Source organism: Asparagus officinalis, chromosome 4 (genome assembly GCF_001876935.1).
Source record: "Asparagus officinalis chromosome 4, Aspof.V1, whole genome shotgun sequence".
Classification (NCBI taxonomy): domain Eukaryota; kingdom Viridiplantae; phylum Streptophyta; class Magnoliopsida; order Asparagales; family Asparagaceae; genus Asparagus; species Asparagus officinalis.
Genome location: NC_033797.1, coordinates 17,491,287 through 17,505,204, shown reverse-complemented (window position 1 = coordinate 17,505,204; position 13,918 = coordinate 17,491,287). Strand labels below are relative to the sequence as shown.

At 37.9% G+C, this 13,918-nt stretch overlaps 2 protein-coding genes across 2 annotated transcripts in view; both read right to left on the bottom strand.

Annotated features, from left to right (window-relative positions):
• Positions 560 to 9,803, bottom strand: LOC109836772 (vesicle-associated membrane protein 727-like). The gene is made up of 6 exons (XM_020404773.1): positions 9,708 to 9,803; positions 2,446 to 2,658; positions 2,167 to 2,362; positions 1,959 to 2,079; positions 945 to 1,007; positions 560 to 850 (listed from the first exon to the last, which is right to left on the bottom strand). Exons 2-6 carry the CDS (start codon positions 2,633 to 2,635, stop codon positions 707 to 709), a joined length of 714 nt encoding a protein of 237 aa, XP_020260362.1. The 5' UTR covers positions 2,636 to 2,658; positions 9,708 to 9,803; the 3' UTR covers positions 560 to 706.
• Positions 10,847 to 13,918, bottom strand: part of LOC109838273 (multiple myeloma tumor-associated protein 2 homolog) — a 5,629-nt gene continuing 2,557 nt past the window's right edge. The window contains exons 3-5 of the mRNA XM_020406730.1: positions 13,679 to 13,768; positions 12,662 to 12,929; positions 10,847 to 11,364 (exon numbers count right to left, since the gene is read on the bottom strand). Coding sequence (XP_020262319.1) covers positions 11,085 to 11,364; positions 12,662 to 12,929; positions 13,679 to 13,768 — 638 coding nt within the window. The 3' untranslated portion in view covers positions 10,847 to 11,084. The remainder of the gene's footprint in view (positions 11,365 to 12,661; positions 12,930 to 13,678; positions 13,769 to 13,918) is intronic.

Genomic DNA, 13,918 nt, shown 5'->3' with positions numbered 1-13,918 from the left:
ACCACCCAAGAAGCCACACATCCCGCATCATCAGTTCGCGGGTAAAAATGCTCGTTAAGCTTTATCGCTTGCATAAAATTCACTTAAGAGACATCTCAACAAATTATTTGATCAGAAGCGGTAGCCCTAGCGGTTTATTGTTAGTTTGTTCCATCTCCAGCTCCAAGGATTCCCTTTTTCACAGGGCACTAAAGCAGGAGTAGCTAGTTTTGTACACCAACGGTTAGTCTACAGACCGTATGGCAGTCGACACCGTGCATGGAGAAAATATCCAGTGCACCTGGTCCATGGAATTATGGTGCACCGAAAAGATATCTTTGGTAGCTAAACTTGAGGTTTTGTACACTCAGTTGATATCCCCTTTTCGTGCACCATTAATGATATGGACAGCTAATTCTTACGCCCTTTGTATAACATTACTGTTATTTGCTGAATGAGCCAACAGCGTATGAGTCGGTGTGGGTAACTCCCCTGTTTATTTCCTTATCAGAAGGCTAGTGCCCACATCGGCGATAGGAAATAAGAACATCGCAATTGCGAAATTCAAACTTTTCTTCAATGGGACTGTAACTGCAAGAGATAGCATTACTGCAATAGTTATTTAAAACCAACCAAGTTTGCTCTCCATGCATAACAAGGTTACATATAAGCAGGGTATCATAAACTTTACAGAGTAGGCACAGATATTCAGTTGTCCTGAGCTCATCTAGCACTTGAAACCTCTGCAGGCCATCAGCCATATGATGAGAATGAGTGCCGCCAAACCACCTCCTACCATAAGCTTGAATTTGAGGTTGTCGAGCCACATCTTACGTCGAAGTTGCCTACCTTGCCTCTGAAAGCTGTCAGCCTAACATGTATTTACCAGGAACCAGAATTAGCGAGGCAAAAATTTAATTTAATTTAACCGTTTCCCCTAACAGCGCATGAGTAAATCTATGTACCTGAAACTGCAAGTTCTCAGTCTTATCGACCAAAAGTTCAATTTTTTCACCCCTATCAAGAACCTGTGCAAAATAGAACTGGAGTCAGATTACTTTTTCATCATGAAACCGGATTACCTCGAGTGGAATCTATTTGGCATCTAAAATGGAGTCAGCTAATTCACTTCAGGTGTTTATGCATTCAATATAATTGAGGCACAAACAACATTGTCTATAACTCTTTCCTGACATGATAAGAGAGCAAGTGTTGGTTCACATTCTTCATTTAAGCCTATAGCCTCACCTCTGCAAACTGACATATCTCAATGTAAATGCCAAGTTTTAGATGGAAGCTCCATAAAAGCTCTATTGTCACAACCAATTGATCTTCCTCTTCTCCCCCTTCGTTTTATCCATGAGGTTTCCCTCCATTATTGTAACTATTCAATTCGCTGTTAACTTGTATAACTCATTCTCTTATCCTTGATTTTTTCATCCATGTTTCTGCCAATTGAAAGTTTAAGTTAAGAATATATTCAAGTTTTCCAATATGTTAATAATAAAATGTTGTGCTAATACTTGGAAAACTTGAATATATTCTTAACTTATACTCAGTAGGTTCCACTGCTTACAGCGCCAAAGGGCTCGCAGGCTCCAGGCATGACACTCGGCATTGGAAATTTGGTATAAAAGCCTAGTTGTTGTTAATCGTTACTTCTATATGTATGTCGTACACTAGTTATGCTAATACTTGGACCATGTATTACATAATATCTGAAGCCCTGGGTAGATATGATATGTCTTCTTACACAAACCAATCAAATAGTACCTAACATAGATTAGGAGCAAAAGTTAGACAATTAAAGATTGTAGCATTCTCTGTTAGCAGAAACAGAAAATAGACTAACAGAGTAGAGAATGCAATAGGATCCCCCAACTCCCGTACTTTTAAAAAAGTCAAGATAATCTAATAAGTGTCAAAACAAAATAAATAACATTTTTTGGACCCTTAATCTCTTTTAAAAAAACATATACCTTCTCAATATTTTCCATCATTACTCCTTTAACCTCCGTAATTTGAGCTTTCAGTTTCGACAGCTTGCCCATTTCTTCAGGATGACTTATGCAATATTGCATATGCTCCCTCAATACAGGGCTGTTTAAATGAATAGGAAAAAAAAGAGCAAGATGTATTAATAACTCTACAAATCAATATGTTCTCATATGTGTAATTAATGCATACCCAAATCCGCGATCAAGCTGATAGGCAATACTAAACCTATCTTCAAATAGATCATCATCCTCATCGTCAGCTAGTGGGTGCTGATCCTCAACACTAATACTTGACCCATAGCGTTTCATAAAGTCATCTCTGACCCTTTCAAGAAACACAAATGGTACACTCCTACCAACTGCTTCATCAGCAACGACAAGGAAAACTGCACTAACCAAAAAACAAATCATCAAATTGTGAAGAAGGCTTTAGGCGTACCAGCGACAATAAAACAAAGGATAACCATACCAAAACCTCTATCGAGCAGGAAGTTAAACGTATGGCCATCACAAGAATATGTGTACTTGTTACTGTTTGGAGGGAGCCTCTGCAGACACTGGACTGCAATCGTACTGAAATTTCCAGAAAACGAAGTGTGTTCTGCAAGAACAACAGTGCCCTTCGCAACAAAGCTATATATCAATGGTTGTTTACTCATGGCTCTCGAATGGATATCCTCAACTATACCAATCAAACCAAATGCCTATTTAGAATGAATTCTTCATAACTATTTTAAAAAAGAATAAAAGAAACCTTCAAACTTCAATTTCTAACGCATAAAACAATTGAAATGATTTGGTCATGAGACCCTCAACTATACCAGTCAAACCAAATGCCTATTTAGAATGAATTCTTCATAACTATTTTAAAAAAGAATAAAAGAAACCTTCAAACTTCGATTTCTAATGCATAAAACAATTGAAATGATTTGGTCATGAGATGGCCGCTAGTTTAGTTTCCCTATCGAACTGATCAAACAACATGGATTACACAACACTAGTTTTTACTTATGTTTCTGGCATCTGCGGTTAAATTGTTTCGTCAATCCCCAAATGACAGTTCAAAGTTAGTATATTTGAGGGGAACGCTTATTGACCTTAATAAGATTGATAATAACCTATGTTGCCTACATACGGGTACGGGTACGGGTATAGGACACGGAAAATTTGTAAAAAGTAGGGTACGGGGACACTGCTGTATATATATAAAATAATTCACTTTAGATCAGTATTGAATTAAATACTTATTATGTTTGCAAATATACCCCAAAATATGACAAGCATCTCTCAAAATATTACAAGTATATTGTTTAAAGTTGCAAATATACCTCCAAAAGTTAGTTCTATATCCCAAAAACTTACAACTAACTAGCATATTCCAAAAGTTAAAACTATATTTCCTGGCATAAGAAATAGAAAACTATTTTTACTTTAATTAAATTTAGAACTAATATTATTACTTATATAAACCCAAATTCAAACCCCTCCCCATATAAAACCCAAACCCAAACCCCTCCCCATATAAAAAAACAAACGGGTGATGAAAAAAACCCGAACCCGAACCCAAACCCAAACCCAAACCCCTCCCCATATAAAACCTGATCCTCCCCCTCTAGGGTTTCCGTCTTCGTCGCCTCCTCCCATTTCTTCTCGCCAATCTCTAGGGTTTCTGTTTCCTCAGTCCTCCATCAATGGCCCCTTGCAAGACCGCTAGGGTTTCATCCAGTAACCCAGATCTCGTTCGAGAGATCGACGAATGTACCACAAGCGAGGCCTGTGGGCGATCAAGGCCAAGAACGACAGATCTTTCCCCAAACACGACAAGAAACCCGAACGCTAAGCCCGCCGAGAAGCCGCCCAAGTTTTATCCTGCTGATGACATGAAGACTCCCATCCCCAACCGTCGCAAGCCCAAGCCCACCAAGCTCAAGCATGGATTCTAGGGTTTTGGTTTCTAGGGTTCCTGGGTTTAGAATTTTGTGTTGATTTTCCCCCCTCACTTGTGAAATCGCCGTGTCCCTGCCGTTTGAGTGCGGAACCGTACCCAAAACGTACCCGACTCGGGTACGGGACCAATTTAGCCATGTCGGGGTATCATAGATAATAACACTAAAGGACTAAAAAAATCATAGTCTGTAGCACCAAATAGAAATCAAAATGCTTCAAATTTCAAACATATTGTTGATAATATTGTGTTAGTAGTGGGTTTTGTCTCACATTGGTTATGAGAACAAATGTCACCCTCCTCTACTTGTATATATATATGTACACACTCAATATTCAATTCAAGAAAATATATATATATGTACACACTCAATATTCAATTCAAGAAAAATTTATCCAAGACTCTCTCTCTCTTACTTTAACATGGTATCAGAGCTTGGTTTAGGATATCCCAAATAAAAAAAATCAAATAAATAAATTTTTTTCTTCTAAGTTGCCGATCTCAGTCGCCGCAAGAGATCTCGGCCGCTGCCATTGTCGCAAATCTTGGTGGAAATCTGCTCAATCCCGTAATTTCCACAGCAGGAGATCTGATTGGCCGCCGCGATCTCTGTCCCCAAATTGTCGTCGCGATTTTTCGACACGATCTCCGCTAATTGAGAGCGATTTAATTAGAGATTTTGTTGAGATTTATATAACCTTATATATATATAATATTCGGGTTCTATTTTAAACCTTCGGGTTCCATTCAAACATTCAGGTTCTATTTTAAACCTTCGAGTTCTATTCTAAGATTCAGGTTCTATTTTAAACATCCGAGTTCCATTCTAACATTCGGGTGCTATTTTAAACATAGGGTTCCATTCTAACCTTTGGGTTTTTTCGTTCAAAGATTATTGTCTTGAACTTCGGTTTGCTGTTATAGCTCGTTCAGAGAAGATTCCTAAACCACCACTGTCCCTCAATGATCAAAGTGACTAGGCAGGGTGGTCCATTATTGTCACCAATACCTTGCCTGGCGCTAGTCTGCTTGATCATTTTACCATTACGAGATCACTTTCACCGTCCATCAGCATTGCTGCTTTATCTAATACTGTTACATCTGATAGTGTTGATGTCGATCTTCAGACCACTCGTGCTTTCTATGTCAAGGAGAGTTCAGACTGATAATTGTAGGAATTTCGTGTCATAGATTATCTCACTCGTTGTGTTTGCTTCGGTACTATCAAAATTGGTTCGCTTCCCTCTGTTCGGGCCATATGGACTCGCCCCACTGAGCGTTTCACTGAGTGTTCTGGTACACGGGAGACATCTTCTGCAACGCGTTTCTCTACAACACAAATGTAGTTCCTCTCTGCAGTCTCATTTTGAACAAATACAAGCTTTTTGGACAGAATTACGCTCCATGTTTCCTAGACCTGATTCCACATATGAAGATTGGCTAGCCTGATACGACATGAGGTGCATCAACTGTTTCAGTCCCTTCCTTAATATTCAACTATGGTTGATCAACTATTTCATTAGCCTCAATTTTTTACTTTGGCCTAAATTATAGGAGCTCTCATTGCTTATGAGACCCAGCAGCAGACAACACGACTCAATTTATCAACAGACACTCCTACCTCTTCACTCGAGACTGCTCTGTCCGTACCTGTCACTACTCTTGTTATGAATCATACATCTCAACAGGCTCCCTCCACGGGCTCGATCTAAGCTCTCTTGCAAATATTGCAAGAAGGAATGACACCGCATTGAGACATGCTTCAAGCTTCATCCTGAGTTATATTCCTCAGGTACCGATCGTGGTCAGCTACCCCCTCAGTCTCAACCCTCTCGTACACCAGGATTGTTGGTCAATACTATACATTCTACCACTTCAGGCTCTACTATTCAAGTTATTTAAGGTCTTCGCCGTTAATTAAATGTTTTTCGACATATCACCTCTACATCTGCTGCACAACTCTCTGGTATGCATTTTGCTGGTTCTTCAGCTAACCCATTCGGTCTTTAGTATGAATGATCTCTGAATTTTTGACTCTGACTGTTCCTTTCATATGACTTGTAATGCCTCACATTTATCCTCTGTCTCCACTTCATCTTCTCTTCCCTCTATCTACACAGCTGCTGGACAACCATTGTCTATCACTCAGTATGGCTCTATTATCCTACAAAATGATCCATCTGACCGTCTAACACTTGGTCACGTCTATGCGACTCCTCAGTTGTGCTTGAATTAAATTTCTATTAGCTCTTTATGTATGACTGACCCGCTTGTCTCATTTTCTTCTAATACTTATCTTATGTAGGATCCACGGACTGGCAAGACGGTTGTGGTGGGTCGTAGGAGGCACAAGCTATATTTTTTGGAATATCTTCACCTTTCAAAGTCCATACGTCTACGTTCTCTTGTTGCTTCTGTTTGTACGTCAAAACCCTCTACCTCGCTTCCTGTCAATTTGTGGCATAAACGACTTGGTCATGTGTCTAATAAAAGGCTGGAGAGTCTTATTCAGTCTGGAGTACTTGGTCTGGCATAAACGACTTGGTCATGTGTCTAATAAAAGGCTGGAGAGTCTTATTCAGTCTGGAGTACTTGGTCCTGTATCACTGGAGAGTCTTATTCAGTCTGGAGTACTTGGTCCTGTATCATCTAGTTCTAGTATTGAGTCATGTATTTGTTGTAAATTAGCTAAAATTCTCTGCTTTACCATTTAAAATGAGTATATCTGTATCCACTTCCTTATTTGATTTAGTACATTCTGATATTTGGGGGCCAGCTCCTCTGTCTTCTTCATCTGACTACTTATATTATGTTAGTTTTATCGTCGATTTCTTTCGTTTTACATGGGTTTACCTACTTAAAAATCGCTCTAATGTACTTACTGTTTATCAAGCCTTCACTTCTATGATCTTCACTCAATAACAATCTCATATTAAAGTTTTCTGTTCTGACTGTGCCAAAGAATACATATCCCCTATCATGCGCTCTATCATGTCCTCTCATAGGACTACATTTCAACAGTCATGTCTCTACACTCATGAGCAAAATGGTATTGCTGAACGTAAACATCGTCATATCCTCGATACCGCTCGATCCATGCTCATTTCTTATTCTGTTCCTCATCGTTTCTAGGCTGAGATCATTATCATTGCTACTCATGCTATTAATATCACTCCCTCTAGCTCTATTTCTGATGCTACTCCTCATAGTCGTGTTTATACTCATCTTCCCCATTATGATCTGGTCCGCGATTATTCTGCTTCTGATAACTTCAATTTCCTCCACTCTACTGATCATGCTTCCCCATCAGTTGCATCACCATTTCTTCACCTCAGTTTTTCTTTTGAGATCTTCCTGATATCTCTTCATCTCCTTCTGTTGACTCTTCCTCACCTGAGCCTTCTCTTACACCATCTGATCTCTATCCCGTGGACACGACACTCACTCCAGAAAATACCGTTGATCTTCACGCACATGCGCCAACATCTCCCCCGCCTAAGATTCCTCTTGCTCTTCGTCGAGGCAAACGCTTGCATGTCATGCCTGCCTGGTATGCTTCGATTACTTCCTAATCACCTATCTTTCATAACTTTCTTGCTGTCATTCATACTACCGTTGAGCCAAAGTCCTTTCAAGAGGCAGTTCAATTTCTAAAATGACGACATGCTATGGCTGAGGAATTTCAGGCCTTTAAGCAAACACATACATAAGATGTCGTTCCCTGTCCTCCTGAGATCTCTCTTGTTAGCAATAAATGGGTTTATAAGGACAAGTATCGTCCTGATGGCACTATTGAACGTCGAAAAACCCATTTAGTGGCTCAAGATTTTACTTAGCAACAATGTATTGATTATGATGAGACATTTGTTCTTGTTCCTCAGATATCCACCGTTCGTACTCTACTTGTGGTTGTTGTTGCTCATCATTGGCCCTTATACCAGATGGATGTTAAGAATGCTTTTTTTCATGGCTCTTTATCTGAGACAGTATATATGCAACCGTCTCCAATGTCTAATATTCCTCCAGGACACGTATGTCTCCTTCGTCGTGCTATTTATGGTCTCAAGCAGACACCCCGTACTTGGTTTGAGTGTTTTCGTGATGTCGTGCTCAAGGCGGGCTTTATGAAGAGTCATCAAGATGCTTCTCTGATTGTTCGCACTACATCGCGTGGCAGAATTTTATTACTCCATGTAGATGATATGATCATTATAGGTGATGATGTTGCTGGTATACAGTATGTAAAATCTTAATTACAATAATAATTTCACATGAAAGATCTTGGATCTCTTCGCTATTTTCTTGGTCTAGAAATTTCTCAAGGCCCGCGGGGTGTACTACTGTCTCAACAGAAGTATCTCTTAGATATTTTAAATCTCGCTAAGCTAACTGACGATGCAACTATCGATACTCTACTCTAACAGAATGTCAAACTTCGCTCTACTGATGGTGAGCCTCTATCTGATCCTACCCGATACCGACATCTTATTGATCAGTTGGTCTATCTGTGTATTTATCGACCAGATATCTCTCATGTTGTTAGCATTGTCGGTCAATTTGTTAGTGTCCCACATTCTGCACACTATGTTGCCTTATTACGGATTCTTCGATATCTCCGGGGTACTAGCACTCGCTCTCTTCTGTTTCCTGCTACATCCAAGTTAGAGATTTGTGCATATTTTGATGCTGATTGGGCTGGTGATTCCACTACCAAAAAGCCTACCACATGTTATTGTATATTTCGTGGTGATCCCCTTATTTCCTGATGGAGTAAGAAACAAGATGTTATTGCTCTTTTCAGCACTGAGACAGAGTATCGTGCAATGTCCATAACAGCTAAAGAGATTATTCATCTTCGTCATATTCTCAGTGATTTTAGTATTTTTGTTATGACTCTTACTCCTCTCTATTGTGATAATAAGAGTGTCATCCAGATTGCTAATAATTCAGTATTTCATGAGGACCAAAAATATTGAGATCGACGTTCATTTTGTCCGTCAACAAGTTATCATTGACAAGACAATTTTACTTCCTCATGTCTCATCCGCTGACGAGCTTGCTGATTTCTTCACAAATGCCTTACTCGTTTATCGATTCCACTTTTTTGTATGCAAACTCATTTTGTTTGATCCAACAATAGTAGTTTGAGGGGGTTGTTGATAATATTGTGTTAGTAGTGGGATTAGTCCTACATTGGTTATGAGGACAAATCCCACCCTCCTCTACTTGTATATATATATATATATATATTATATATATATATATATATAGTATATATATATATATATATAATATATGTACACACTCAATATTCATGAACACACTCAATATTCAATTCATGGGAAAAAAAATTTACCCAAGGCTCTCTCTTACTTCAACACATATGAAACTCTTAATCAGGGTTCAGCCATCAATAAATTCAGCTGACCGGGAGTTTTAAAACAGTGATCAAATCAACAGCGATTACTTTTTTTTTGCGAGGGCTCTATTTCAATATACCAAAAACATAAAGACATAAAACTTTCTAAGTCTGTGATCAACAACATATAGAGAGTTTTTGACCTATAATCATAAGCTAAATTCCAAGAAAATTGTCGTCAAATATGACACAGTACGGATTCACTGCCCTAGATCTCACAAAAAGAAGTTCATAGGATTCTTCAAAGCAAATTAAAAGAATTACGCATCAAATTTTAGAAGAAAACTCGAAATAATGGAGATCACTAGATCAAAAAGAGATTTAAGAGATGAGAATTTAAATAGATTAAAAAATTTGTAAATCGAACCTCAGAAACCCTAATTCGTTCTCTTCAACTCGAATTTCTCGTTCCCCTTTGCTTCTTCGTGCTCTTGGCGCTGGGGCAGTTGGGGAAGAGACGTGATTAAAGTAATCGGGTTAGTAAATGATCACGATAAGTAATACGGACAAATTTTGAAAATCAACCCATTTTTAAAAAAAATTGCAAAAATCAACTCATTTACACTATATTTGTCAAAAAAGCAACTCATTTTTTGGCTGAAACTGGATTGATTTTCACCAAAAAACTTACAAAACTTCACGGGAATTGAAGTCCCGTGAAGTTTTGTTACCCAGTTTCAAGAGTTTCAGCTTGAAACTGGGTTGTCTGACTAAAACTGGGTATTTTAACAAATATGTTATAAACAGGTCGATTTTTGTAATTTTTTTTTGTAAATAGATGGATTTTCAAAATTTGTCCTAGGTAATATAACTATAATTATGCCACTGGCTTTGTTTAATATCTTTGCGAGCCACGCAGTTGCTTTGGGGGCGAGGAACAAGTTTTCCTTCAAAATACGGGTTATTTTGGGGATAAAAGAGTCGGAAGAAAGAACGGTTGATCGCTGTGAGCGTGACTGGTTGCGAGCGGTCAGAGTGAAGACTGCGGGTTTGGATCTACTTTTATTTTTCGATGCGAAACCCGTTAAATCTCTCAGTTTAAGTTGTTATCATTATATCATTAAAATATTAAACTATACAATAAATGCCCATGTATTATGCAATATCCTAATCATAAACCAGCATAAACATCATAAACCGTTATTTACTATTAGAAGCTATGCAAACTAAACAATGCCTTGCAGAGAGAAATGGGGGAGTAAATAAAAAAGAAAAAAGGGAGAGGTAATGCATCCAAGATTAAAGTACAAGAAACAATCTGATCTATTACGTCGCCAATAACCAAATTTGATGTGAAGTCTTGATCTATAAAATGAGTTCTACAGCTTTTTTCTTGGAAGGTGAAAATGGTAGCCTGTAGCATTTGCTTGCCAAGAAATAATATCAAAATATTAGCTCTCTGACAAATGTTGTTTTATTTCTATTAATATCAAAATGTAATATTCTTTTGAATGGAAAAATATTTAGTGCTCGCAAAAAGAAAAAAAGGAAAGAAGAACACTAAGAGAACGCAAATCCAGGCAATACAGCAAAAATTATCAAGTATTGTGTCCAACATCAAAGTCAATTTCAGAGCACAGAAACGACATTGAGAATTCTCAATCAAAGGCATCAGTTTTAAGAGGAAATTTAAACACTCAATAAATCTGAGCATATAAAGTTCCAGTATTGAGAAATTCTTGCGTTTTGAGCTCTAACAACAATCAAATTATTGTACAAAAGAGAAGATATTCAAAAACCAATCTCAGTCCGAACCATGCCTTCTCCTTTCCTTATCCTTACGATGCTTCCTCCTATCATCTGAATCATGTGACCTTTTCTTTTCACGCTTGTCCTTTCTCTTCTCCTCTTTCCTTTCATCATGTCTCCTCTTCTTCTTCCTCCTCCTATCGTCGTCGTCTGAAGCTTCTTCATCACTTCCGACATTTGGAGATCTAGGAATCGAGGCTCTCTCCTCTCCTTCAGGGGCCGTGCCTTCTAATTTCATTTGTGTAGAACTCGATTCTGCACGTTCACGAGGCACCCTATGACCAGAAAGATAAGACTCATTTCCACAGCTTATGAAGGCAACTATACAAGTAAAACTTCATGCATGGAGGAATTCTAGTTTAATAGATGCTGTAGGACTTAGTATCTTCCAAAAGTAGGAATATATGAGCCTTTATTGTAATTCAGGAGGAAGGGTCCCACATGCTTGTATTTTGTCCTACCAAAGTAGTATAACATTTGCAGTACACTTAGTGTAATAACCCTAAATTTTCACTTAATCAAAACATAGGAGAATTCAAGGTTCCTTAGTCTTTATTGCAATTAATCACATTAAACCATAAATACAGAACATTAAACAATAAAATATTATATTAAAGAAAGCTTTTATGCATATAATAGTTGTACTTATAATAAAATAAGCAATTACTTGAGGTATGCTATTGAAAAAATCTGAACTTAATAAAGTTAAAGCAAACCTTAACCCAAGTATTGCTGCAGCCTCGAGAGGCAAAGACGCATCTTTCCCAAAAGGAATAAAAAAAGAAGAAAATTCTGAACCTAGCTTACCAGAAGCCACGAAGGAAAGAAAAAAAATGTCATTTTATTAGGGTTTGTAGATTTTGGAGAATTGAAGTTTGGTCTGAGATTCATTACTCTTCTATGTAATTCCTACTCGTTGTCCAAGGAGGAATTATACTGCATGTTTAAGTAAGCACTCTTTACTTGTATGAGCCTGCCCTTTAACTTTTACATGAAGCCCCTGACTTTTACATGAAAGTTTATGCAGAATAATGCTAACTGTACTACAATTTTCATACTGTTTTGATCCTACAGGTCTTCAATATCTTTCAAAAGAAAAAAAAAAGGAACATGTAAGACTTGATTGCATTCCACAGAGGAAGAATCCTCATATGTTTGTATGTTGTAGCATCAAAGAAGTATGAGTTTGTGGTACAGTTACCTTTGCTCTTTTACGTTATTCCTACTCATTCTCTAGGAGGAAAATTAACACTGAAAGGATGTAAAGTATAATAATTTCTACCTGTATAAGCCAAGTCTCTAATTCTACATAAAAGTTCACGTAGAGTAATACTAACTATGCTACAATTATTCATACTAATTTGATACTACAGGTCTTAAGCATCTTCCCAAAATAAGAATATGTGATACTTAATCGCAATCCACCAAGAACGCTATCATGCTTGTATCTCCTAATACCAAAGACGTATGGATTTTGTGGTACAATTAGCATTCCTCCTTCATGTGATTCCTACTCATTTAATAGGGGAAGTTTGTATTACAGAAAGCATGTTCAAGTAAAACAATCTTTACTTGTATAAGCCGAGGCCCTGAACTTGAGCTGCTTCAGCATGGCCAGCACCAAGATCCTCAGCAGTAGATCCTCTCTTCACGAGTTCTGCATACTCGTGCTTATCAAGCCTGTTGCCTTGAGGCCGTGTAGATCGCTTAGGAGCTAGTCCCAATGCCTCACGCATAGCCTGCTCTTCCTCTTCCTTTATCCTTCTTATCTCCTCTTTGGCTGCTTCAGCGTCCGATGCCGCAGATTTTTTATCCCTTGCATACCAGTGTAGGTCTTTGCCTGATGGAAAAAAAATGGCCAAAGGAGGAAAAGAGAGAGAAAAGGGAATGGAATTAATTCCAAACAAGGAGTTGAATCTAACACAAGCCTAAATAATGGTAGATTTAAATGATAATGCACACAATAATTTGACCAACGCCAGCCCTTTCAGTCACGCTTATGCTCAAACTACTGTTAGGTAGAGTCAGGTGACACATGATAAACATCCAGCATTCTATCACGTATAATTACTTATCTGATTCATTGCTGGGTTTAGCTTCCATATTCTCTTAGACGCATCTAGAATGAGAATGTATTTTGTTTAAAGAGAAACTGATGAAATGGGGAATAAGCATGAAATGGAAAGTAGTTTCTGTGGTATAGTAGAGAAAAGAGGGACAAAAAGGACAGAAAATAAGAAATTAAAACAAAAATTTCCTTCCAGTTTATCTTCTCTAACATAATGGAATTGAGAGGGAAAACAAAAACTTAACAGGGATGTGAAACCTCATAGAATCTTGCTCAAGGGAGTTAGTACAATATGCAACTTCCATCTCATATTTTATACATTTCTTGCAGTTCCCTTGTGAAACAAATATAGGACATGTCATGGGAGTAATGTGCGATGTAGGCCTGCTGCAATTGACTCTATAATCTTCTACACAGAGTCACATAACATAAAAAGTAATGGAAAAATTGGATTTCCACAGAAGCAAATAAACCTGAGTTCACAATTCATGTTAAGAGTTCTAATTGTTCTATAACCATACCTTTCTGCCATCTGCCAACAGGGGCCTTGATACTATGACCAAGATAATTCTCACGGTGCTTATCAACTTTCACATCGTCCCACTTGAATTCTGGTTAACAGAGCAAATTTTCAGTTAGATCATTCTCATCTATCAAAAAACCAAGTCCAATATGTGAGATAAAGTGTCACACAGAAGAGGATCAATAACGAATTGCTACAATTATTAAGTTGCTTTCAATTGCAAATCCACCTTGCAAGT

Bases quoted from the DNA above. Each gene is read 5' to 3' on its own strand.
- LOC109836772 (XM_020404773.1), bottom strand. From the start codon at position 2,635: ATGAGTAAACAACCATTGATATATAGCTTTGTTGCGAAGGGCACTGTT. The intron at 2,363-2,445 runs GTATGGTTATCC...TGGTTAGTGCAG, and splicing joins CCTGCTCGATAGAGGTTTTG to TTTTCCTTGTCGTTGCTGAT. The intron at 2,080-2,166 runs GTATGCATTAAT...TCATTTAAACAG, and splicing joins CAGCTTGATCGCGGATTTGG to CCCTGTATTGAGGGAGCATA.